At 40.6% G+C, this 26,658-nt stretch overlaps 2 protein-coding genes and 1 long non-coding RNA gene across 6 annotated transcripts in view; 1 reads left to right on the forward strand and 2 right to left on the reverse strand.

Annotated features, from left to right (window-relative positions):
* Nucleotides 1-1,727: 1,727 nt before the first annotated feature.
* On the reverse strand, nt 1,728-7,490 carry waca (WW domain containing adaptor with coiled-coil a). 3 transcript variants are annotated; one of them, XM_088363991.1, is made up of 13 exons: nt 7,232-7,490; nt 7,066-7,096; nt 6,266-6,458; nt 6,083-6,174; nt 5,551-5,666; nt 5,375-5,484; nt 5,038-5,289; nt 4,852-4,974; nt 4,584-4,738; nt 4,216-4,340; nt 3,370-3,571; nt 3,176-3,303; nt 1,728-3,093 (listed from the first exon to the last, which is right to left on the reverse strand). In XM_088363991.1, the coding sequence occupies exons 1-13, from the start codon at nt 7,270-7,272 to the stop codon at nt 3,024-3,026; spliced, it is 1,638 nt and encodes a 545-aa protein (XP_088220117.1). In that variant the 5' UTR covers nt 7,273-7,490; the 3' UTR covers nt 1,728-3,023. The 3 variants fall into 3 exon arrangements, with proteins under 3 accessions (XP_088220117.1, XP_088220118.1, XP_088220119.1); XM_088363992.1 differs by having other exon boundaries at nt 4,584-4,735; nt 7,232-7,489; XM_088363993.1 differs by lacking the exon at nt 7,232-7,490 and having other exon boundaries at nt 6,980-7,087.
* Nucleotides 7,491-8,348: 858 nt separating this feature from the next.
* On the forward strand, nt 8,349-20,226 carry mpp7a (MAGUK p55 scaffold protein 7a). Of its 2 annotated transcripts, XM_088363486.1 has the most exons (19): nt 8,349-8,720; nt 15,063-15,216; nt 15,281-15,399; nt 15,459-15,536; nt 15,609-15,689; nt 15,784-15,915; nt 16,013-16,094; nt 16,218-16,303; nt 16,392-16,466; nt 16,532-16,728; nt 16,797-16,861; nt 17,009-17,029; nt 17,533-17,565; nt 17,943-18,113; nt 18,177-18,257; nt 18,334-18,427; nt 18,526-18,634; nt 18,708-18,851; nt 18,935-20,226. In XM_088363486.1, the coding sequence occupies exons 2-19, from the start codon at nt 15,180-15,182 to the stop codon at nt 19,112-19,114; spliced, it is 1,785 nt and encodes a 594-aa protein (XP_088219612.1). In that variant the 5' UTR covers nt 8,349-8,720; nt 15,063-15,179; the 3' UTR covers nt 19,115-20,226. The 2 variants fall into 2 exon arrangements, with proteins under 2 accessions (XP_088219612.1, XP_088219613.1); XM_088363487.1 differs by lacking the exons at nt 17,009-17,029; nt 17,533-17,565 and having other exon boundaries at nt 8,351-8,720.
* The window catches only part of LOC148380854 (uncharacterized), a 65,886-nt gene continuing 50,104 nt past the window's right edge, over nt 10,877-26,658 (reverse strand). The window contains exon 3 of the long non-coding RNA XR_015854634.1: nt 10,877-13,073. This is a non-coding gene — a long non-coding RNA (uncharacterized LOC148380854). The remainder of the gene's footprint in view (nt 13,074-26,658) is intronic.

Below are 26,658 nucleotides of genomic sequence, written 5' to 3' on the forward strand. Positions count from 1 at the left end.
CTGGGAGGAGAATTTGATGAAAACGAAGGACAATCCCGTTTTGTCAGACACTACGAGCAAACTCCAAGTAGTCAAAATATAGCAGAAGAAATAGCTGTGGTCTGCTCTAACTCCGCCCCTTCAAGATGATTGGTCAGTTTGTCAGGAAAGTTTGTGACGGTCTACCCATTTCAAAATAAAATCATTTTATTAATGAGTGTGGGTGGGTATACTACATATGCCAAATACCGCCCCGTGCCGGATAATAATGGGAATAATTGAGGCAGGGAATGTCATGTAACTAAGTGATGATTTAAGTAAGGGTTGGGGTTAGTTAAGAAATGTCATGACACTAAATGATTATTTAAGAAAAGATTAAAATTATACGTTTGTTTAGAATATCTGCAATTGTGGCTTTCAACTACTACTATGAGTCTATTAATTATGCATATATCTGGAAAAACAGTAATGTCGCATTTATTTTATTTATTTAATTCTAAATTAAATTGGTTATATGTCTTGGCTGTATGTTTAGGTCATTGCTAGGGTGAGTCATTTAACTACATCTCGGAGCTATTGTTACTAAAGTGTGGCCAGTGTTTGTACCTGCAGCGTCATCCCAGCCAGGTTGACGCCGGCCTGAACCTTCAAGCCTTCAGGCGACTAGGCTGCTATTGCCACTTAGGGAGGAGCGGACAGTCGTTAAGAGAAATTAGCAATCCAAAAAGGCTCATGGCGCCGCTGAGACGACAGCGCACACAAGCAGGCGCGCGTGCACATCCACACTATGTATGACATGATCTGCAATGCAAAATCGAAGGCTCTAGTGTAGCAGTAAAAATACATTCTAAATCCTCCTTGATGTTTGTGTAAGTTCATTTAAAATGCTTGAAAAGTCATTTACGTGCACTATGAATAAAAAAATTATATGGCTACAATAAATGACGCGTTCTGCAAGAAGCCTACAGCCAAGTGAAAATGAGGATACAACTGTAGTGAAAAAATACACATGACAATTACAGCAATTATCTACAATTCCCAGAGGCGCCAGTCCGCCTTGTGTCAGACTGCTGCAGATAGAAATGTCTGGAGTCAAGGAAATACTGCTTTGTGACTTGAAATTACAATTTCACGTGTATTATTCCTTCTTATAAATATCAAATAAACTTTGTATTAGAATCAGATAATTTAAACAACGTGAATAGCAGCATTGTGGTTGCGTTTTATTTTAGTAAATAAAGTTGTACTACTACCTAGTGGTGATAATTTATACATCATCTGTACTGTTGTTGCGTTCTATTTTAGTATGCAATGTTTTACTGCCATCTAGCGGTGATAGTTGGTAGTAGCACCATTTGTATACTCACTCATTTGATTCATCATTTCGACTGAACTTGACATTATCCACCTAAAATCAGAAAATACTCATGTTAATACAATAAAGTAAATAAAGCCTTACTATGAATTGCTTTTTTTTAAAAATTAAAAGTATCTTACTCTACAAAGTTCCTCACTGGCTTATTCATAAATAAACCTAATCAATAAGCCAAGACTACATAACCCTGGGGAGACATATTTTATTACATATGTCATATACTTCAAGAAACAATATACAAAACAATAATGTGGTCACTTTTACTCAATGGTGGTGGCAAAGTTGTTTTAGGCAAGACGTTCGACAGCATACTGGAGCAGAACATAGCTTGGATACCCAACAGTGGAGGGCAAACAATAATAAGAATGGGCCATGCTTTTTGAATATTCTTTTATTTTTGTTATATTTAGTCAAACAGAAGGTCAAAAAAAGCCAACAGGAAAGGGACGTGTAGGCGAACGAGACTTTCAACAAGGCACTACTAGCATCATATCAAAGCAAACCCAACACTCCAATAAAATAAGCGGGGCTTCTCTTTAGCTTAACATGTTTACTAACATACATACAATTCACATTTGAACCTTGTGACCGACCACACACACCTCTGCCCTAACCTACCTGTTTGCTTCTTGTCCCTTCCTACAGAGTGCAAATCAAAGTGTAGATCTCTACAACTCTTTATAAATAAACCCTTTGAACGTTGTCCACTTTGACTGTACAATGGAATGAACCTGCATCTCAAAAGGGAAAATATATATATTTAATAAAAAAAAAAAAAAAAAAAAAAAAAAACCTTGGAGGATGTGGCAGGACCAGGCTGAAGCCAGTCAAGGGGTGTGGGAATGTATTATAAGTAACTTCCCATTGATTATTTTTGATTTGATCGATTTGGAATCACACACACCGCCAGGCACTATTTCATCAAGACTGGGAGATGCAGGGCCACCACAAGCTGCAAACACACCACCCGACTAATCGGAGAAGTTGTGTTGGACTTAGCTGGAAGGGGATGTTTCACCATGCCTGAGTGCACTTCACCCCAAAAGGGCTAGGGAGGGGGTTATGAGTTCATTGAGGTTTGAGGAGGAAAGGGAAAAACGATACCAGTGTTAATCTGTGTAAGCTCGGCTTCTGTGGAAAGGTGCTGTCTGCAAATGTCTGACGCAAACACTCGCCGATCAGTGAGATATCGGCTTAAGATCCTTTTGGGATTGACGAACTGACAACAGGAAGCTGCGGACGAGTTCACGCAAAGGAAAGAATGTCGCCGCCTCGGCGCTGATTAGATGTCAAAAGCTTTTGATAGACACGGCTTTCCATGGCTTCATTCTACAAAATATATTTACAACATAGATAACATCTACAAGAAATCTACATTTCTTTTTTTTCTTTCCATTTTTTTTTTAAACAAAGCAGAATTGTGAATCACCCCTCCTCTCCAAACAGCTTATCCTTTCCTTCTTCCTTGGCTCGTTACGGCCCGAACGGTCCAAAGCTAACCCGACGACGGCTCCTGTGTGCACGTGTAAAGACGGGCCTCGAGAGAAACCGAACCGCCGCTCTGCCTCTGGCTTCCAGCTATGTGCAATGGGTCTCCTGCCTACTGTACCCTTTTTTTCTTCCTTTAACCATCCTCAAAACGCCCGCTTCGATTTGAGACGAGAAGTTCTCAGACCATGAAAGAATTCTGGTTCTTCAATTTTTCAAGTTCTTTGATTTGCTGTCTTAGAAACAGTATCCTGTGAGAGGAAGAAGTTCAGAAGAGAAATGTTACGCGTGCATTTGCAGTGCATGGGACTCGCTCGCTTGTGCACTACTTACCTTTGCTCGCGCAGTGTGGCTTGAATCTCGCTGACTCGGACCAAGGAACGCAGGTTTTTGAGCTCTGTGCAGTTCTCGGACATGCAAATGCTGCCCATGGTGTGAGCCTCTTCACGTAATCGTGATGCCTGCACCACAATTTTATATTATACATGAATCCCATTAATCATATTTGCACAGCGGCGGCTCCAAACCTGTTTCTCTGCGTGTTCAGCAGGCCAACCTTGAACATGCTTGATAAGATTCTCGTTGAAGTGAGCAGCGAGGGTGGGCGTGAAGGAGCAGGAGGGCCGGGTTGTCGAGGAAGTGGACGCGGCGGAGGCAGACGTGGGGGTGGCATTGCTGCCGCTGCCGGGTGCGACGTGGTTGGGACTTGGTGAGGGACTCCTCTGACTGCTGCGGTCGACAACAGAAGCACAGAAGAGCCTCAAATTAGGTGCACAATTATACGGAACTGGTGGGGGGGAAGAACAAAAATACACTGTCATTAACTTTCAGCTATTTCCCTTTATAGCCTCTTGATATTGAGTATCAATTATGTCAAAATACTTCAGCGTAAATGTGTCTACAATTAAGTGTCAACCCAAGAAAATAAGCTGTGAGCCGTACATGACTATGCACCATTCCGCAACTCAAGCTGCAGACACAGCTCCATTTACTTTAATGAAATAACTACTACCCAGGTTACAAAAATATGCAAATGAGTCATAAGACATTCACAACATGACATTAAAAGTGTTACTTTACATTCACAAACGGTGCTACTAAAATACAGAACGACTCAATCACATTTCCACTAACGACCAGCAGACGGCGACAAAGACCACGCATTGCCAGGAGACAATGACTCCAGCCAGCATGTAAACAAAAATCCCCAAAACCCAAAGTCTTCTTTTCCTTCACAATTTCAGAATGCTCATGCAGATAGATACATTAAAGATGTGTTGTTTCTGCTGTAAAATTCTGACATGCATGCCTTTCTGCATCACAGGCAATAAAACAGCACGCCATCAATTATGTCGACGTCGAGGTGCTCATACCTTTGCCGCTGGAGGGTGCGTGGTGAAGCTGTGCTAGCATCATGAGTGTGCTGTTTATCGCTGGGGAGCGGCTGCTGGCCTATCTGCTGCGGGTGAGATGACTGCTTGACTGCTGGCGAGCTCACCTGGAGAACAATCACCAAATGTGCAGTATGATGATTTGAAGCTGGACTGGTCTAATTGATCAATTCTGATTCCACACTTGTATTAAATTTCTTGCTTATGATTTTTTCTTTCGGGATTGATGTTCACAAACATTTACAGCAGACATACGAAACAAGCTTGCAAGTAACTCGATGAGCAGCAACAAGCAGTGACAGGACGCAAAGTTGGGAATTCTCACAAACAGTAGGCTCTTATTTGCCAACCTTTGACAGCGAGATGCCCGCCTGTGTGCCGAGGAGGGGTTTGAGGGGACCGGCGTTGGTTTGCGGCGTGCTGATGCGAGGAGAAACATAGGATCTGGGCGATGACGCATCTGACGTTAGCGACATCGGCGACTGGTTGGACTGCTGAGCTGCTACTGACAAAAAAAGAAAGCGTGAAGGCGGAGTACAATGCAAAAAATGCATTACAAATTTGGCCCTTTGAATAAAATCAATATTTTTGTACCGCTTCCCCACAGGTTTCTCTTACCTTGGCTGGACAGTTGAGCCGCTTGAGAGAGAATCGTAGTAATATTGAAAGGTGACGGTCCAGCAGTAAGGAGCTTATGAAGCATTGACTGTAACGAAGCTTGCGTGACGGCAGCTGTCAGAACTAAACAAAGGAAAACAGCCGTTTGTACACTACTCAAAAATATACTATCGCCTGAATACGCACCTTCGTTTATTTTTGCCATGTCCATGCTGGCATTGTTGAGCTGCAGGGCAGTCTGAAGTGCAGGAAGAAGCTGGCGTAACAAGGTGGGGTCTTGGAGAAGCGGAGGCGCGGGGGACTGCAGGACCGGAGAGACGGGGACGGTGGAGGACGACGACGTCCCCGGCGTTCCTGAAGAGGGGTTCGAGCTCCCTGAGCCGGAAGACGAGGACTGCGTCGCCTGAGTCGTCGTGGGTTTCGTCGTGGACGCCGACTCTGAAGCGAAAGCGAGGTTGGTGTTGTCACTGTTTTGCTGTCCATGAAAACATTTGACAAGCAGACACGCTCGTGCGGTTCTTACTTGCTGCTGAGAAACCAGGGGGCACCGACGTCTGCAGTCTGTAGTCCCTGTCCTTGGGAAAACTGTTGACAACTGCCGTCTGTTTTGTTGTTTCTTTTTGACGCTGCTCTCTGCCAAATATATTCACATTCATAAATAAATGTCGACACATTCAAACGTTTTGGTGAATCGGCTACCTCTCAAGCCACTCCTTGGGTTTCTCCCACTGGGACACCTCTGTTCGGCAGTTGTAATAGTATTTCTTCCCAGATGAACTGATGTGTTCCGACCAGTCATCACCTGGCTCGTGGGTCTGAGGAAAAAGAGATGTTGGGAACAAGTTCTATCTGACAACAGACATCTGATGCAAGAGGCTGCAATGTCATTTCAAATAAACGCCAAGCTGGGTTTTAAATTCAAGTCAAGGCTCATTCAATGAGCTAAACAAAGACTATCACCAGAAAGACTTTGCACCACTCCCATTTTTCATTATATTACTATAATTTCATTAAATGTTCTATCTTTATATAGTTAAATTTCGATCTCAATCTCCCCAAATGCCCATAAAAAAATACAGTCAAACCAGGACCACTTAGATGTGAGCATTTTATCACATCTAGTTCAATTTGTGAAGCCAGCAGCACGCACACACACAGACAAACACACGAGAGTCATCAAGAAACAATCCAAGCAGAGTTTTCTTAATCAAATCTATCAGAGGCTACTTACTGTGTCTGAGGCTTTGCTAGGGTTTGAATGTGAGTTGGAACTTTGAACGCTACTGTGGTTATGAGAATTTTCATGTGGCGAAGAACTGGTCCCTGCAACACAAAAATAATTGTGTTTCGCTTATTTGATGATTGAACATATCTTAAGTAGTTGTCCACTTCAAATTTAAACTGCTTTTATCACCTCCATCGCGATCCCTGGCCCTGTGAGCGTGGACAGCCTTTGCTCTGCTGTGTCCTGTGCTGTCACTGTGTTTGTTTTCTGGGCTGTCAGCCCTCCGAAGCACTTTGCAGGGAGGGGTGACATCCGAGTGGTCTCGCATCTTTTCATGTCTGTGATCCCCTCCTGGATGGCTCTTGGATGAATATTTGAGAGTCTGAAATAAAAACAATTAACATGCATCACACTTTGTCAGGGGGGACTAATCATTGAGTATTCACTAGAAACCTTCATGATCAGGTGTATCAGTCTATAAATCTCATAATTGTATATTGAACTACTAATATTATCACTCGTGACAACGTGACAGGACGAAAATAACAGTTCGAGATTGCGACGTAATATGACGTATGGAGTGTGGTCGTAGTTAAAATTACTGCAGAATTGCATACCTTTAACATGACCACTAGCATGCTAACCTTTAGCCATACATGTTTGGAATGTTGAAAGGTTACAAATCGCCAGCTAGATTAATAATTGCGGTCAGGCCTTAAACAGACTGGCTAGCAGGCAAGCTAACAAGCTAACAGCTTGAACTGCTGTAAAACTCGCCTGAATTTTTCCACTCAGCGACAGGCTGCAATTAATGCAATAACTATGGTTATCTGTCGGTAGTCTGCACAGAGTAATGTTGCAGCCGAAATTACAAACAAATGTATACTTTTCACTTTTCCGCACCGACTGCGGCCTGTTGAGCTCCCCAGAAGCCTGAACCGGAGTTTCCATTTTAAGCTGCTAGCAAGCTACGCTTAGCTTCCAAGTACCTGATAGGGCTGAGAATCTCTTCGGTCGCACCTGCAATAAGAAGGAAAGAACATGTCAACGTTGAGGAATGAATCCAAATGTACGCGTAACTTTCCAGACACTTGTTTTGGTTCCAGTAAAAATGGCGGATTGTCAAGCGTTGGAAAATGTCAAAAATATATTTACCCATCGCCGAGTCTCGGTTGTTTCCTCGCATACATTACCATCAATGCCGTGTTAGTGTGTTTAGAGTGGGGATGTGAAAGACTAATGACGGCACTGTATTGTTCTCGCTAATTCGGCAAGCCGAAATGGTCAATTTCAGCTTAGCCTGGTAGGTATTTTGATGCTATAGGCAGCGGTGGTTGGAAAGAACGCCCTCCTTCACTCAGTCCATTTCCCGCACAGCAGTTGTGGTCCTCCGGATCACACGATAAAACGTAGCAGTGCGGTGCTAGCCGGGTTGCCAGATGACTCAAATTGACGCCAACTCCAGGGTAATTCAATATAAAGTATCGCACACTCAAAACGTGCATTTGTGAATGATCAAAGTGTTGCACACAGTGTGTTTATATTTTGGATGATATTTGATAAATCAGGCATATTGAACGCTGTAGCGTTTAAGCATAATGAGGGAGCCGCTGTTCAAACTTGGCAACCCAACCAGGAAGCGTGTGCATCCCCTCTTGAATGCTGCACAACTTGCACTCTTGAGAGAAACCTCTGTCAAAATCATAAAATTGTTCATGTTTGCAATTTGGTAACCAAGGTGAGAGTATATTATTAATAATTTCCAGGCATAAGGTATAGTTACACCTTTCTATGTTGAACAGTTACTACTTGGTATGCACTGCCGTCTAGTGGCCAATTTGTGATATTGCAGCAAGAGTTCCTTAGATACCTCTGTCATTCCACTCTCTCAAACAGTGATGACATAAATTAATTGTAGAAAAAGTTAAAGGGTCATTTATTTTATTGAAAAATAGAACACTCCCTCTTGCCTACATTTATTCCTTCCAACACGAGCCATTTCTTCACACGGCCTTTAGAGGGAGCCATCTTACCGCATTTAACCTGTTTCAAACTCAAACAATATCACTCTTTATTTCGAGCACGACTATACGCATCAGAAGACAATTGATCAGAAGAAAATTATCATAGAGTTACTACGTCATTATCATCACTAAAAACAAATGTCATATAACATTTTTATGAATGCATCATAGTGCGCTCGCGTACTTGCCTTGGATTGGCTGGACAACGCACCAATGAAAACAAAGCATTTAGGTAAACAATCCACCTTTTAAAGGCATAGGCCAATGAACGAACGGATGGGGCGGTCCCTGGTGTCATCCCCCTCAGTCGATACAGACTGCAGATCAGCGTGTTTTTCCTTGTGTTCAACACTTAACATAGTGTCTAAACAGACAAACTGCTTCCAAATCAGCAACTAAAATATAATTGTATTCTTGGAGAGTCCCACGGCTAAGAACGAACGATTTGGAAGATATTTTTTTTTTTTTGCAGATACAAGCGTTGCACAGTTGTGGTTATGAAGGACCGGAGCGCATTTTTGTAAAGTGCAAACTGAAAACGTTTAGATTCCTTATCAAAAGAATGGTTGGACTCTACTGAGGCTAGCGAAACCCGTTTTGGCTCCGATCTCAAATGCAAAGTAAGTATAGCGAGCATTATACCTTCTATTATGATCGTAATAACAAAAGTCATTGAGAGAAGTTTAGCGTTTGTGTTGTTTTTGAAATGCAATCACTTGACACTGTTTGAATTTATTTTTAATGCAAATAAAATCGCTATTCACGCGTACCGCTCCTGTCACCCCTTTAACAAGTTTAATTTCATTTATAATTGCTAAAACTACTAAGATCACAAGACGAACGTCCACTCGCAAGCATCTTTGCCTTTATATTGGCTTTTAATGCGAATTGACCTATCGTCAGATCACCATATAGTGTCATAACAAAAATACAAACGCATTTAATTGTAACACACCCCTTAATGCACACGCATATACAAACAACAATAACAGGGTAGAAAGAAAAAGGTTCTTTCCAAAAAGTAAGTTTGCCAAGCAAAGTCAAGTGTAGTAACTGGAGCATGACACGCCAAACCACAAGTGCTGAAAACACTTTGTCAGCCTTCCCCGCATCCCAACTCAGTCATTTACATACTTTCAGTTCGTATGTAATAATTAAACAGGATCCATGTGGTTTGTCTTACACCGTTTCTACAGTTTTGTGTGATGGTGTAATACGGAATAAACCAGATATTTATCTCCATTCAATAATTTTCCAATCCTTTATATCAGTCATAATGTACAAGTATCAAATGTTTGCAGTGTTACCCAACACTGACTGGAATTTTCATAATTGGTGTATGAAGAAATGGCCTTGAACTGATAATTGCTTGTTGTTTTGAATACCTGTCATGGGTGTTATTGTCTCATTAGCGTTGATGATGGGAACTAAACAGAAGCAGGGGTGGAGAAGTTTAGGAAGGAGGTCATAGAGGCTCGGATGATGCCCAAGTTTTGCGTAATGTTTTGGATCTCTCTACAGGTGTCTCCTAAGCTCCCGACATTGCTCACATTCCAAAGGTTTTACTACCAGTTTGGAGGGTCACTAACTTGGCCGAGTGTTATGTGGGAATGCAGAATTCTATGACGAGGTTTCAGATTCTGCAGGAATGCGTGCAGAAGTACAGAAGTGAGGGAAAAGACAGATTGTGAAGTGTGTTGCTCAGACGGCAACGTCGGCCTTTCTCCAAGTCTTATTTGCACCGTGCTGTACAGTAAGTATTTTATTGCATTAACATCGTAAACACTCCTAAAATAGCCTGCCCCACTTATCATCGCCGTTTTTTCTAGTTGGAGTGATACGCTCGAGAAGCTGGACACATGTCTGCCTGTTGATTGAATGATCTGGGATTTGATATTGGACAGTTCCATCCTTGGACTCTCCCATTCATAGAACATAATTCCTTCATTCACTATTTACTGTTTTTCATCTTCATTCACTCATCCATTCAGTTACCCATCCCGCTTAATCGCCGTATTACTCAATGGTATAACTAATCCTAGTCCACAATGAGCCTACTCCCACTGAGTGACAGAGAGATTAATGTACGGTAATGTTCTCGGCAGGGTCACGGTGAAAGAACAACACTGGTAGCGATGCCTTAGCCAGCCTCAAAGAGGTGTCGGGTTCCTGCCAGTGCACACTATGCCTCCATGTTGTTTGAAAAGCACTCACAAAAAAGACATCAACATTATTTTTTAGCTATAAATTAAATTGCAATCATTTCACAATCAGAGGTATGTTCAATTTATGTACATGTCATGTACAATTCGGTATCAATATGCTGTTGAAGACTAGTGCACGTGATTTGACAACAGAATGCTCTAGTGAAAAACATGGAACGAAATTGGGCAATCTTGGCCCCACAATATAAAGCTAAGATCAAAGTAAGTGAACAAAACAATCTTTGTCGATTGGGTGCTTTATGATTCATTCATGAAGACCAAGGAGCTTTCCAAACAGTGCCGATTTGTCTGAGGGCCTTTTCATTAGTGCCCTGCGTTTTCTCCGTCAGCAGAAACTCATCCATGGCCGCATCTCAAGGATTGACTTGTGTTGCTTTTTGAACAACTTTTTTCCCCTTTTATAATAACTGAAGACTTTGTGGAACTGTCTCAGCAGACAGCTGGCTCCTCTTTTATATTGTCTTACCTCACCACTAATTATAAGTAGCCCAATGGATGCACCTTCAAGTGGAGAGGTTTTTTTTTTTTTTTTGGGCTGTCGTGGAATTAAAGTGTGATATATATAAGTAAGATCATTTGGGATGTCTGTAATAATGTGAAGTTTCATCTTGTAATGAAATGGATATATTTGGCAGGGTGGAGATGAGGTTAAGCCAAAAACTTAATTTATAGTACATTGTACAGATTTAACGATCACACATTCTTTGTAGAGAGAATAAGAAAATGATGAGGCAAAAAAATCCACAGACTAAACAATCGGTTTTGGAATTAAAGTCTTTAACTACCCTGGAAAACCTTAAGGCAATTTCCCACCGCAGTTCCCGTAACAATTTCAATATTCTGCATTCATCTGCCCCCCCCCTAACTGTAAAAGATCTCGCAAAAATATTTTGACAAGCTGTTGTCTAGTCTTGTCTAAACCGATCATTATCAAGCCCCTTCTGGCACCGATTGAATAGTGCCTCATTGAAACCAGTATTTATTTCTCCCCCTAAGACACACTTGCCTTGGTAGAGGTTCCAATAGCATGTGTTGGGTTACAACTGCTTCCAAAGGGGAAATAAATAGATCATGACAAACCTATTTTCTTGCACAAAAATCCAATTTATTTCAGAGGGACAGCTAAGAGTATTTATGCTCTCATCAAAGCTCTCACAGATTTTCACTGTCACTTATGTCAAATAAATAAACCCCAGCAATGTTGTTAAAAATGCCGTCGCGTCTCCGCGCTCACCTGCAATCATCGGTGTCGTGTCAATCACACCATTGAGCATTTCAAATTTTTCTGTCACCGCCAAAGGTTGCTTCTAGGTCAACAGTGTTTTATAGAGTGTGGGAAATGTATCTGTAGTTCAGAGTGACGTAGCCAGCTGCAGCCATAAACTTCACCAGTGAATGAGTTGTGTGTAATGAAGTATTCAGCCGCTTACTGTTTGGATCCTTCTCAGAAATAAACAAGTATCGCTGCTTGAGCTGTCAGCGAAGTGTGTCGGACAGGTTAAGTGAGGTCAAAGCGACATATTCTGTTTTCTACATATGAACCCCATCATGTTTTTTGAAAATTTGTTCCTATGGAAACAGGAATTTTGCATGTGCAGCCGGGTACCTAAAGTATTTTTTTGACTATAAGCCGCACCGGACTATAAACCGCACCAGCTAAAATTTGTGATTCAGAGTTCAAAATTTTTGAAAGAAGTCACGGCTTATAGTCCGAAATTTACGGTATGTGGCTGTATTGTTGGAAGTCCCACTTGGCATTTATTTGGTTGTTGACTCATTAATGAGACACCATAGTCACAAATAGACTTCCAGCAACTTCACATGAATTGGAGTGACTGAGTGTGACATTCATTGTTAGACCTCAGTCACCCCAAAACCTTATTTTAGTCATTTTGATTTGGGGGTGTAATTCAGGGATACACAATTGCCACTTTGTTGTTTTTTCCTGCCCCCTTCTCCGTGCCAATTCTCAATTTCCTAGCAACCCATGTAAAGCCCATGCAAATGATTAGGGATACCAGGAAATGGGGTTACACACACGCACACACTCAACCTTGCTTTCAGTTTATCATGCCCACTTCATGGAAAGGTGGTGGAATGTGTTAATTGGTGTGCGAACAGACAGAGGCCTTCTGTTGCAGACATGAGCTGATAAAATATTCTGTTTCCTGCCTTTCATGCCATGGGGTCATCCTGTTGTTGTTTTTTTTTTACACAACCCATTTCCCTGCCTTTGCTCTTCTACTGTATCATGTTTTGACCCGTTCCACACGTTATCAAGCGTGAACTTCAAACATCATAAAGGTCTCTTGGCCCTCAAACCTGGAGATACACTTGCTGACATTTCCTGGTGGTGGAAACGATGGAGGGGAAACGGAGTGGATGTTGAAATAGGTCAGGGGAACCTACTCCTTGAGCAATCACGTAGCAGCACTCAGGCGAGGCCGAACAGTATGTGGTGGGTTGTTATGGATATAAATTAGCTTCCTATATGCTGCATTTATGAGGGACCCTCTATTGTTGTCCAGCTGTGTCCGGGTTTCTTGAAAGGGTCAGGTCTGGGTCATGATGCTTTTGTTATAATTCTCTTCAGGATCATACATCCGGATGGGGGTGGTTTCGCAATACATGGGGTGGAGGCAATTTTGATATTTGAGATTAGTGAGATTTACCTGCTGCTCTCTTCTCATCCCGCATTGCTGCACAAATCCACTATGCTCTGATTAATGTCTCGATGATGCTGATAATCTGAAATAAAGCGGAAAAACATAGCACATTTTTACATTAGAATATCATTTCATACACTTGATAACAAGTACGCTGCCTCTCGCATTTCATGTCTGGGATGAATGAAATTGCCCATTAATTCCCCAACAACCCGTCATGCTAATGTAAGCGAGAGAGGAATGTGTGAGTGGTGACTGACACTGACTGTGGCCTTCTCTGGGTCAGCCAGAGACAAAGAGCTGCTGTTCTTGTATGAAAACAAAAAAAAAGACATGGGCCAGGAGAAGGAGAGTAGGTGTAAAACAAGGATGCTGTGGATCATAAATACATTTCTCTTTGAGTGGCACATTGCCCCTCTTTATTTCCTCCCTGACCACAAACTACTCCCATTCATTCTCTAAAGAATGTCATTGAGATACAAAATTATCCAAAATAATTTCCTGTTTATTATTTTATCTAAAATGTAATGTTACTAATAATACCTTTTATAAACATTTTCAAATAAAGTTTTCATTCAAAAAATATGTTTTATTATGATTACATTCATTCACTGTAGTAAAATGCTTCAACCTTTTCTTATTGTGACAGCTCCACCTAGCGGTTATTTTAGTTTCTACATATTACACAATACAGTATGTTTACTTCAGTCTTTAGGTACATAGTGTTTGTCAATTGTTTGACACACAAGCAGAAAAATAGTTAGGACTTGAACATCTCATCTTGCAAACCACAGATAATAAAATTTAGATGAACTGTAGTTATCTCTATGTTTGTGATCAAAATAAAATTTGAATAAGAGTAAACAGAGGAGCAGGCCTTTTGTGAGAAGAACTTGCCTTTCAGGTCTGATCAGGTGAGCAGATGTACCTGGTGGGCAGGCCACTTCCCGTATGGGAGGATTTTGTTTTCATGCACTGTAAGTTGAGTGGGAGCGCCCGCACATGCGTGTCGAAGCTGCATTTTCACTTGCAGGAAGAACATGATCGGGTAGGTGTTCTTTTGTACCTGCTAATTTAGTTTTCCTGATTGTTATCATGTTTGTATTTGTACATTCCCTTAATCTAATACTGCCATTATTTCTTTTGGACTCACTTGTTTTTATTGTGTTCTCACAGTTGATCTGATTGATCTTGCATTATTGTAACACACCTCTTTCTGTAACCGCAGAATCTTGTTACGCCAGTGTATCATTGATACATTATTGATTACTGTGTCTTATGTAAGACCTTGTAAGAAGTGTTGTTCAGCTAACATAAAATCATACATTTTTTTTTTTTTTTTTTTTTTTGGAGGATTGAGGGTGATTTTTCCACAGTATGTTTCAAACTTTGTCTAAGTTGTTCTGGCAGTTGCTTTGGTGTAATAAATCCACTAGATGGCGGTAAAACCCTTTTTAAGATCAAGAAGAGCATGTCAGACAGGTGTATCCATCCAGCAGCCACATGGAAAGTGTCTCTATACTGCTGACCCTTGACCCCCCTTTTTTTCCCTTACCAAGCCATGTTTTTTTATGTTCATCTTTTATTAACCTTTCCGGCCTTTTAAATTTCCATTTTGCCATTGGATGGCTTGGAAAAATATTTATAGTATCGACCATCTGCTCATGTTACATTGCGTTGTTTACATAATGATGACAGATGATATCTTCAACCCAGCCATTGTCTGGTTTTCAAACACTAATGCCTCAGATCCTCTATTTAGTACGACCTTCTAATTACCTCCGGCATCTACTGAAATGTACCGTGACTATAAGCACAAGGTTTTCCTTCCCTCAATAAACCAGACATGCAACATGTTTCATGTCTAGTTGGCTGACTACTTCTATCAAGTGTCACGTTTGTACACACATCAGCCAACCATTGATAGAAATACAAACGAGGCACAAGGATGTCTCGGGGAACACCCGAGATCCAATAACGCTGGACTCAAACACGATACCCTGGAGATATTTCAAACATGTTAGCAGCTATTGCACACCCTGTCATTATGCTGGAAATTCTCCTTTTGCAGGTTTCCATGGCATAAAACCTGTCCACAAATGCAGTTGGTCTTTGGGGGGAGCTGCTGAGGAACTCACAACCGTGTTGCCATTTTCCGCAACCCGAGGGGAGGTAATTGGCAGCAGCCATGCCCGCCCTGACCGCCGGAGCGGGCCAAGAGCCAGGTACCGACCAAAATCTCAACGTTTCTAGCTGTATATGTTTCATCTCTACTTTTGTTACGTCCAGGGCTGTATGAGTTGCTAGCGGCGTTACCGTCAAAACTGAAGCCTCATGCCGGCCACCCTGAGGAAAACACTTTCCTCCAGAGCATGTTTGGGGAGAAAAGCCTCCATTCACTCTTCAAGGTAAAGGAACTCATTTTTATCCTATTTGGTGCTTTGTCCCTCATCAACACAATCCTCAGATTCATGATCGGCTGCAGCATTATGAAGAGAGCAAACCCATGCCTGTCTCGAATGATGCTGCTAGTCTGTGCACTCAAGTAAGTGGCTGAACGTTAAGTGAATGCATGTTTTTAAAATGTTCTCAAAAGTCTATAAATGATTTTTTTCAGTTGTCTGAGGAGCTTCAAGGGAAATCAACTTCAAGTGAAGTCAGTGAACTTCTCAAGCTATTAGCTGAGCCGCACTTGAAGGTGAATAAATGAATAAATAAATAAATGACTAAAGTTCTATCATCATCATCATATAACTCACAACAAAGAAAAAAAAATCTATTCTCTCTTCCAGAACTTTCTGTCAGTCCATGATGTGGTTGCACAGAAAAAATACGACCCTGAACTACCTCCAATGCCCGAAGACCTCAACGATGATGAGGATTCTGTGAAAATCATAAGACTGGTTAAAAACAAGGAGCCCCTCGTAAGTTAGCCATTACCTCATTTTAAATCTTTAATACCAAAGTTTGATTTGTAGGACTGCTGTTTAAATTATGAAATATGAATCCCCCTTTTCATAGGGAGCTACAATAAAGCAAGATGAATTGACGGGAGCCATCCTTGTGGCTCGAATCATGAAAGGAGGGGCAGCAGACAGAAGTGGTTAGTTTATTTTTTGTACTTTACAAGAATGTGCTTGTTTTTTTGTTTTTTTTTAAATTGCGATCTTATAGGCATAAAAATGACATTTCAGTGTCTAGCCTATGATTTATTTTTGTGTAACAGGCCTTATTCACGTCGGGGACGAGCTGAAGGAGGTCAATGGAATCCCCGTGGATGACAAACAACCAGAGGAAATTATTCGTATTCTGGTATAACATATTTTTATTTTGGGCCTCCAATTAGAATTGTCTTAGCCACATACTAACCCACACTATTATTGTCTCTTCTAATATTCAGGCTCAATCACAAGGGGCCATTACCTTCAAAATTGTTCCTGGGCTCAAGGAGGACGTATTACCCAAGGAGCCAAAGGTTAAATGATCATCATCTCCTGTCATTTAAGAAGCCACTAATTTACTCCTCACTTCTCTGTTCAGATGTTTGTGAGGGCACTCTTTGACTATGACCCAAAAGACGACAAAGCCATCCCGTGTCAGGAAGCCGGACTCGCCTTCAAAAAGGGCTCCATTCTTCAGATCATGAGCCAAGATGACACAACCTGGTGGCAGGCCAAACATGAAGGGGATGCTAACCCCCGCGCTGGGTTAATTCCGTCCAAACACTTTCAAGAAAGGTGAGAAGTAACTACACACCCTGAATGTTTTTTAACCCGCTCTGATCATGTGACTGTCTATTTTACAGGAGACTTGCTTTGCAAAGTCCTGCTGCAATTCGCCCGATCCATCGGTCTTCAATTCGACGATCCAGTAGGTTTTTATTGCTACTCAAAAGAAAATAAAAATAGAAGCAACTTTTTAGAAACAATTATTTTGGGAGTTGGAGCTATTTTTGTTTGTTTGTTAGTAAAATGACACTTTTTACGGGCTTTTAATAGTATATTTTGCTTTTTTAAGATGATGTGGCTGTAGATTGTGGTAGGTGTTTTCTTCTCTTTTTTCCCCCTTAAATCTTTTCTCGTGTTCAATTTGAAAGTTCTTTTTTCGCTAACTTCCTCAATTTCATTTCTTGCTTCATTTGCTGTTTCTCACAGTTGAGGAAATTGAAGGTACAACTCAATTAACATCTCTCATTGAATAGGCTTTGAATTATGAGCGTATTAGAGTGGTCAAGCACTTGGATTTTATTTTGATGTAATCTAAAACCAATTTTTTTCACATCTCCCTTTATTTTTTTTGCTAGAAACTCCCTCAACTAAATATTTATCAATAAAGCATTAACAGCAAAATACCTGATATTAATTTGGATTAATTAATTCTAATATTAAGCCTGATATGTTGCCTCCATTCATTGTGTGCCTTCCTTTAAAAAAACAAAAAACAAAGGCTGGGTCCCTATTTCTATCCCCTCTGATTTTTCTCTTCCAATACGATAATACGACTCTTCTGGTCCCTCCTTTCTTCCTTTTTTTCATCACCAGAGGATGCTGACTTTATTAGCGGATCCCGTTTAGGTGAGAAATGTATTCTTTTCTCTTCTTTTCCTGGAATCTTTTACTTTTTTTCATTTTATTTATAATCTCAGAAAAAATCCTCTCTTTACAAACATGTTTAATTTAGGTATTTTTAAAATAAATGACTTCAAAAGTGTTAGAAATTCCTCCAGTCATCAACTTTTATGACCAATCAAAATATTTGCTTATTTATATAATATTACGTGGAGCACTATTATGTTTTTATCCACTTTTGGATGGTATTGGTCACATGTTGTATTTTTTTTTGGGGGGGGGGGAGTCACACGAACAATACGGTCCTTAATTAATCTCAGCTTTATAATTCAATACAAAAAAAGCTCCTTTCTTTTTTCTTTCTCTCCATTTGTTGACAATAGTTGGGTTCAGAAGAAGCTTCCGTCTCAGCAGGAAAGACAAGAAGACCAACAAGTCCATGTACGAGTGTAAGAAGAGTGAAATTTACGATACAGCCGACGTTCCCACTTACGAAGAGGTCACAAAATACCAGAGGCAGGGTAGAGCTAAACACCGACTAGTGGTCCTAGTTGGTAAGTAGCGTGCTGGGCGACACAAAAAATCAAATTTGGGCTCATCATGGGACCTTTCTGCAGGACCGTCTGGAGTAGGCTTGAATGAGCTGAAGAGGAAACTTTTGATTTCCGATCCACAGCACTTCAGTGTGACCATCCCACGTACGTGGTTTCCTGCCCATCACTGAGTCAGATTTAAGCTCATCGACTCTCTCGTAAAATTCTGTCTCTCCCTCAGACACAAGTCGGCCCAAGAAGAACCTGGAGAACGACGGCGTGGAATACCATTTTATCTCAAAACAGCTCTTTGAGACGGATATTCACAACAATAAGTAAGCAAACGTAGCAAATCGGAATTCGTCACCCTCTGTTTATCATTCCTGAGATGTTCCAAGCAATATTCTTATCTTCTTTCCGTCTCATCGCTCAGGTTCATTGAGTTCGGCGAGTACAAAGGGAATTACTACGGGACAAGTTTAGACTCAATACGGTCGGTCCTCTCCAAGAACAAAGTGTGTCTATTGGACTTGCAGCCTCATGTGAGTGGTCCAAAAAAAATTCCCCTCTACCATTTGTTCGGCCGTGCACTTTAAGATTTCTTTGTCTTTCCAGACATTAAAGCACCTGCGGACAGCAGAGTTTAAACCGTTCGTAGTTTTCGTGAAGCCTCCTACGATTGAGAGATTGAGGGAGACCAGGATTAACGCTAAAGTCATTTCAAGGAAGGATGAGAAGGAATCCGCTAAGTCATTTACGGTGAGTCCAGAATACATGGATGAAATATATGCCAGAAAATGGATGGATGGATGACAATGTCTTTGTTTTCATGCTTGCTCCAGGAAGAAGATTTTCAAGAGATGGTAACAAGCGCCCAGACAATGGAGAAGCAATACGGGCATCTATTTGAGAAGGTCATCGTCAACGATAACCTCACAGAGGCCTTTGGCGAGCTACGTGCTGCACTCAAGAAAGTGGAGGTGGACACACAATGGGTTCCCGTTAGCTGGACTCACTCTTGAGATCTACACAAGGGATTGCGCAATGAGCCTGGACTGTCACACTATCAGCAAACTTGCCAAGCACTGCCAACCAGAAAAGCCTTTCTTCAGCATCTTTAAAAAGATGAGACTCTTAGAAACCAAAGGAACTGACATATGTCTTCTTGGTTTGACAACATATTATACGTCTTTAAAAAAATGCAAGGGAAATTGGGGAAGGGGTTGTTTGAGTTCTCCTGTTTTATTATATTTTTATGCTATTTCCACTTCAAAACATTGTTTGGTACATTCTCATAAAGGGCAGTACATGTTGATGGAAAAAAAGTAATATATTTTCTAATACTTTTTTGATTTTTTTTGTAACATTTTATATGCACATCAAACATGTTTAGAACACGATTTGAATCGCATTATTGTCCACCTCAAAGCTATTTTCAGGGATTCGAGCCACTGCATTTATTTTTCTTATATATATAACCTCAATGACCCCCTTTTAAAATGTCGGACATATTTGACCTTTTACGAGTGGAGTAATTACAAACTTACTTCGAAAAATATCTACAATTCGTACAAGTGAATGTTGTAATCTTACAAATTATTTGAATAGTACCATTTTTGTGCCTCATAAGTTAGTTTTCTAAAAATAGGCTGTGCTTCCATGGGCTTCCTCCCACAATCCCATTGAAGACTCTGAGAAAAGATGTCATTTGTTTAAGTTTTTAAAAAAAGGAGTGCATTTTATGTGACATATCTTACTACTTTTTAAAAGTTCAACTAAATTTGGGTTGCAGATTGTTTACAGCCTTTGTGCGAAGCTATCTAGCTTTTTGATAATAGTTTTGGTGTATATATTTTTTTTAATTTAACAGGGTCAGCAGCCCCACATGTAAGGGATTTTTTTTGGTACTTATTTATTCTTATCGAGGTTTTCTTTCTGTTGTAGGTGTAAAAGGAAACAATTAAGTCACATTTCCATGCTGCCCTGTTGGACCTGCGTCAGTTAATATTTGTACATCTACATTCATAATCAAAACTCTACACACGAGGAAAAACATCTCTTGCCATAGATCTATTTCTCATTCTACTGGGTAAAGGCTACATTTTGTATTAAAAAGAAAATCCAACCTTTCAAAGCCTCTCTTGACGTTTTTGCAAGCAGTTCTAAATTGACAGCGTCAATCCGAGAAGTCTACATTCCTTGCTCTTAACTGATTCCATTAGATTTTTTGGGACTTGAATGCATCCTAATTATTTTTGCCACTTGAACAAATTCTAACTTTGACCCTCTTACTCCGCATCCTCAGCCAAGCGAGCTTTTTGAGTGAAGCAGCCAGATCCCTCGTAAATCATCACGCAGACATCTGTTAGTGAGAATCTGCGTGGCACGCGCCTGAAAACACAGCCCCTGTCCTCCATTTAATAGGAATGGACGTGGTGACATTTTTGGCAGTGGCGTGTTGAGGCAGGAGGAAGACATTATTCGACAATGTGTTTTTCCACAGGAGTACCCCCACCAAATGGTGAACATTAGGGGGGATATTTAATTTGCTTTTTTCCCCCCTTGAAGCTTGTATTTCCATTGCAAAAATGTCACGTCAATGAACAGTGGCCTTCGGCCGCAGTTTAATACTCTGCAATTATGCACGAACCACAGAAATGGAAGGGCCACTGTTTGCTTATGTGTAAATTAATATTCTCCTTAGCCACATTTTAATACAATTATTTATTCATGTGGTTGTGTGCTGTAATTGTAGATAGTCTGATGGTTGTATGAGGATACATAATACTGACATAAATTAATTGTAATACATATTTTTGCATACTTAGTGAATTTTCCTTATCTACAGGAAGGAAGCAGTTACTTTTTCAGGTTCAGTGCTTCCTGCCTTAGTAAATATTGCCACTAGATGGTATTAGAGTCTTTTCAAACTTTCAAATTGGCATCAGGCAATTGTCATGAGGCCACCTTGCAAAATTGTCCCTACTGACCCTTTACTTTTTTTGGGGATATAATCTGAATTGGACACGGCCGAAGATTTTTACAGAAGCGTATGTTTCTTTAAAGTTGTCTTTTATGATCGCTGTCGGGATTGTAAAAACATCCCAGGTGTTCATCGCTGGACACTGGAAAGCTTCCCGAGTGGAAAAAGATCATTTATCGCACTGGGTAGATATTTTTCTTGCATCAAGCTAACAAGCCACATTGTGTTTGTCATGTATGATATAAGATTCTCCTCGGTTCAACTTTTTGGGGCAGGCTTACAAAATCAACAACGAGATGACTTTTTCCAGTAAATAACAGAGGAAAGGTTTTTAAAAAAATACTTTTCTAAATCAAAGACAGGTTTTGGAGGGCAGAGATTGATGGATAAAGTATGTGTTCATTTCTTTGCAAGAATTTGAACCATATTTATTGAAGCCTGGAAATTTAGCAAAAGACAAAAGTGGAAAAGCCAGACCACCAATTACGATTAGAGTCATTTTCAAGCAATTACCTCAAGGGCTCGTGTTTCCAAACAAAACATTTTAAGGGTTGTGTGTCTTGATGATGCTGTGCGGCTTTGTGCAGGTGCAAAGATTAGTGTTTACATTAAAAAAAAATAAAATAGGAGTGGTGGATAGCACTGCTGACACACAGTCAAATGTTCCGGGCTTGAATCTCTCTATAATTTAGGACAGATAAAGCAATTGATTGGGAATCCCTTTTTTTTTTTTTTAAATCAATTATGGATTACCAACTTCCAAAAAGTCTTAACTCCTTTTCCTGTAAAAGCTTCCATGCCCTTTTAATAACCTTATTAAAGAAACATTGTTTTTCCAAAGTGTACCTGCATGTTCTATCAAAGTTAAGTGCCCCAGCACAGCACTTAAAGCGGAGCACAGCTGTGGAGGAGATGAGCTACGTTCACACGAAACACTGCGTATGGATGGCTTTTGATGGGACAATGATTTCACCAGATCTGCTAATAACTTCCTGGCTGCATGTTTGTGCGTTGAGGATTTATGCCGTATTCTAAGCGTGACCATTGCATCCTTGCTCGAAGACATTGTGAGCATAGCGGTATTTCTCTCTGTTTGTGTTTCACAATGACATTTGTTCCATTCTAATTTCAAGAATCCTGAGCATCTTTACCCAGATGTTTTGGAGTTTTGTCGGAGACTCAAGGGAAACCTGGGGACGGGTGTTGCCAGCAGAGTCTGTACTGGACACATTGATGCAGAACCAAAAGCCAAAAGATTTGTTGCCATTGGACGAGCTCCTCATTTCCACTTAACATCAGGAGTGAAATTTCCACTTGATTTTTTTTTTTTTTCCAGAGAAAAAAAATGGAATGAGTATTACGTGTGACTTATTTGTTGGACCACAATCCAATCACCCACAGTTCAGTCATTTATTGTCTAGCACTGACTGGAACACGACATTTCTCAGTAGGAGGTTCAAGTGGAGGATTTACCATGTGTGAAATATACGATATGTCATGAAGATATCATTGTTTGGCTTTATTTTAATTGTTGTTTCTAGGGGCTGCGATTTGCATTGCCAATTATAATTTGTCATCTCCTATTTAACAATCTAAAATATGTAATTATGTATTGTGAGGATTGATTTCAAATTACAAGTAGTGCCCTTTTTACTACAGATTTTTAACCAAGAATTACACCCTCTTCTGCCAAGTTATTATTCGAGAGCACACAACCGATGGCGGAAACTGTAGCGAATCCGGACTAGTCGACCTGCACAATGCACAAACCATTAATTTCTTTTTTTTTTGCAGTTCATCTCCCACACAGTCCAGAGACTGATCGGATATTCTGTCATGAACTCTGTTCTGTGTGCTACACCTGAGTGATGTTAAATCCCATCTGTCCCACCCACAGCCTGTGGAGACGGACAAAACTGTTTCGGCATATGTGTGGGAATCAATTTGACCGGAAATGTTCGAACCATGAGTTTCTGTTTTTGTCATGGTGTCTTTTTTTTTTGACGACCCCATTCTTCCCGTGTACATTACAGTGACCGGATCAACATTGTGTTACTTTTAATTGATTGACAATGTGAGAGAGGTCATAGGTTAAAATTAGCGATGAAACACGTCACCGTTTGCATTGTAAATTTGTTTTTGTTAGATTAGTCCCTGTAATTTGTTCGTTTTTCTGTTCTCCAGGAAAGCCTCCCGAGGTTGTTGACCAGGGGAAACTAGCAATTAGAATCATGTTTAATGTAGTTCATTGTCTGGGATTTTTCCGAGCGTGTGTTACATTCGAGAAAATCTGTGGGAAACACTGTTATTTTCTCAGTCTGATTGGGCTTGAAAGGGGAAGTGCCGTTTGGCGTTTAAAGCGGTTGCTTTGTGTCGGAAGTTTTTTCACTTCATAAGATTTTGATGTACAACATCGCGACGGTCGCGGGGAACTCTGGGTTGGGCCGCTCCAAATGTAGCCACAACAAAACATCGCGGTCACTGCAAGCCAAGCCGTTCGCTTCACACGGCCTCCACACGATGGATCCAGAATAGTCCAGGCAAAACAAATCAACTCAATCGTGGACCAGCCCAGCACGAAACAAGTTGGCCTTCTCTTTGGTGGTGAGAATTTGGCTCAGTCTTCCTGTCTTTTCTTTCCCTTTTATAATTTTTATTTCTGCATTGGACATGCTTTCCAATGTTACAAATCTATGCACGTTTCCCTTCATTTGAACCTGGATTTATTTCTTGGTCCACTATTTATAATGTGCGCACACAGAGTGGTTACTACCACATGGTTATTTGCTTGGCTCATTCTCTTCTCCTTCTTGTCGCACGACCAATCTTATATTTAATTTGAACTTAGAGGAGTTCTCGATCCCTCACAGATTTTTCTGAAACTTACTGACCCCACTGTCACATTTCTGATGGGCACAAACAAAGTTATTTAGCTTTTCCCCAGCACAAAAGTAAGAGGAACTGACATCACGAAGATCCTAAAAGCCCAAAGAGAACATACAGGTTTTTTTTTCTTCCCCTTCCTACTAGCGTATTAGCACTCCCAATGGTAATGACATTACCTTGTATCTTCCCACTCACTTCCTACATCCATCTTTAAATCTTTTATTAATACATTTTGCGAGATGTTCTGTAGGGAAATCTGCAAACGACCATGGGGACCATCTGACCTCAGGCAGGCTTGCCTAAGCCAGAAAGTCGGCTTTAAAGTAATGAGGATCCCAGATTCAGTCGCCGAATAATCACATAATGACGATGAGATCGTCACTTTGCTTAAGCTGTTTTATTTTAACTTACTAAGCAGCAAAAAAAATCACGTGGTTGCTGAGGATTGCTGTCACCAATGCTAAATATGCATATACTACAATTTTGGGGTTTGGTCATGTGACTTTTACAAGTGATGTTATTTTCAGTGGACAGCAAGAAGCAAAATGACCACTGGTTCTTGATGATGCTTCATGAAAATGTCATTATTCAATCTAGCACTTGCTAGATATTTTTTCGATCTATGTTAGGAGCTCCGGAATCTTTGGCCGAGGCAGCTTGAATGCTGAGATGAACACACCTGATATTTTTATTTGTTTGCAGACAGACAAAGATGATGAAAAAAACACAGTTTGTCTGTCTGGCCTCGTCTTCACATGGGAATCTACGCAACGTGTAGCCAACCTCCTCTGCTTCCTGATGTAAATCACATTGTTTGCTCATCATTTATACAGTAAATATACATTAAAATATATATTTATTTTTCTGTGAAAAAAATAATCATTAATCAATATACTGAAACATTCTTGAAATGACCGAACTATGTTTTTGTGCAGTTTTTCCAATATATCTTCTACTTTGGTGGTCTGTTGTTGGATGAAATAGTTCTATCACTAAAGCGAATGAAAGAGAGAGAGAAAGAAAAAAATAATAATTTTTAGCCCCTCCCTCAACGGTAATAGCATATTTTGTTTGCTCAGGATCGGGTGTGTTGTGTGTAAGCGTTTAACTTATGGTATACTTGCAAAGCTGGGACTGAGGAAACCTGACAGCTTTCATTTAATGCTCGAGATGTTATGAAAGGCCAAGGAAACATTTTGAACATGGATAATGATGCTTATGGTAGCTGCATGTTTAGGATCGTGTTCTTGCTGGCCCCATAAAGAAAACTGTTGGGCAGATAGAATGATTCTAATGATGGTGGCATCGTGTTTCTGCGCTGCATACATAGAAAAGCATTTGAGAGTGATCCTCGGGCCTCGCCTGTGCACCACCCTAATTGCACCCGGCTAATCTCGAAGGGCAGAGCATGTATTTGCTCTTGGATATACTTATGGGATGTGAAAAAAAATCTGTGTAACACAAGTACAATTTTTTTCCAGAACGGCTCACTCACATTTTCAGAACAAGGCAGATCAGTAAGAACTAAGCTTGGCTGTTTAGTTTGACACCTGTTTGGCGGACAGACATTGTCAGTGAGTTAATTAACTATTAATCGACAAGTACCGTATTTTCCGCACTATAAGGCGCACCGGATTATAAGGCGCACCTTCAGTGAATGGCCCATTTTAAAACTTTGTCCATATATAAGATATATACATTTGGCCCGCGAGCCGGACTTTGGACACGCCTGCTGTAGTGGCTCAATATTGGTCCATATATAAGGTGCACCTGCTTATAAGGCGCACTGTCGGCTTTTGAGAAAACTGGAGGTTTTTAGGTGCGCCTTATAGTGCGGAAACTACGGGAATCAATCTTCAAAATAATCGACTGCTGCTTTGATAATCGATTGATCAATTTAAAGCCATTTTTTTGGCTTGGAATTAAATAAAATTCAACCCACACAGATTTTTTTTTAATCACTAATGACCTGAAAATATGATTTTTATGGCAGAAGTCATTACAATGGACTATATCCCTGTATTAGTTTCTTGAGCCTCTGTTATTCCTGGTGCCATAAATAGGGGTGCCCTAGTCCAAACAAGCAGAACAACGTTTCCTCTCGTTTTGATTTGATACAGAGACACGAGGCAGCCTGTCGCATTGTGAGCCAATTGGAGCGACTGGCAAATTCACAAGAGTATACAACAACCATCTCACCTTACTGCAAAGACATGCGCATGCACATTCAGACAAACATGGCTACCATCAGTGGCACATCATTATTAAAACATTTGTCGTCTCCTTCCTCAAATGTCTCACCACAAATTCTCTAAAGAATCACTTTTAATACACAGACCATTCCACTCCACAGGAAAAATAGACACATCAAGCACAAATAGCTTGGTAATCTGACAGCAAGTGCAATGGAAGTGTCCCGGACAGAATGACATACTAAAGGGAAAGACGACCTCAGACTTGCTTGAAGATTTGAACCAGACTTCTTTTGTGTCTGTCTCCAATCATTTGAATTCATCACAACGTTAGCAGCCGTTGACTTCTCGTAATCCGATTATGTCGCTGAGATGAAGCCAATATGTTCAAATACAATTTTTCTGTCCGTACTGTGACTGCATGACTCAAGCTCGGGCCCATTGGAATTTAAACGACACAATTTAATTAAAAGAAATTCGCCCTAATGTTTTTTATGCAGCTTCC

Source organism: Syngnathus floridae, chromosome 20 (genome assembly GCF_059516105.1).
Source record: "Syngnathus floridae isolate MCC-2025c chromosome 20, RoL_Sflo_1.0, whole genome shotgun sequence".
In the NCBI taxonomy this organism is placed as follows: Eukaryota; Metazoa; Chordata; class Actinopteri; order Syngnathiformes; family Syngnathidae; genus Syngnathus; species Syngnathus floridae.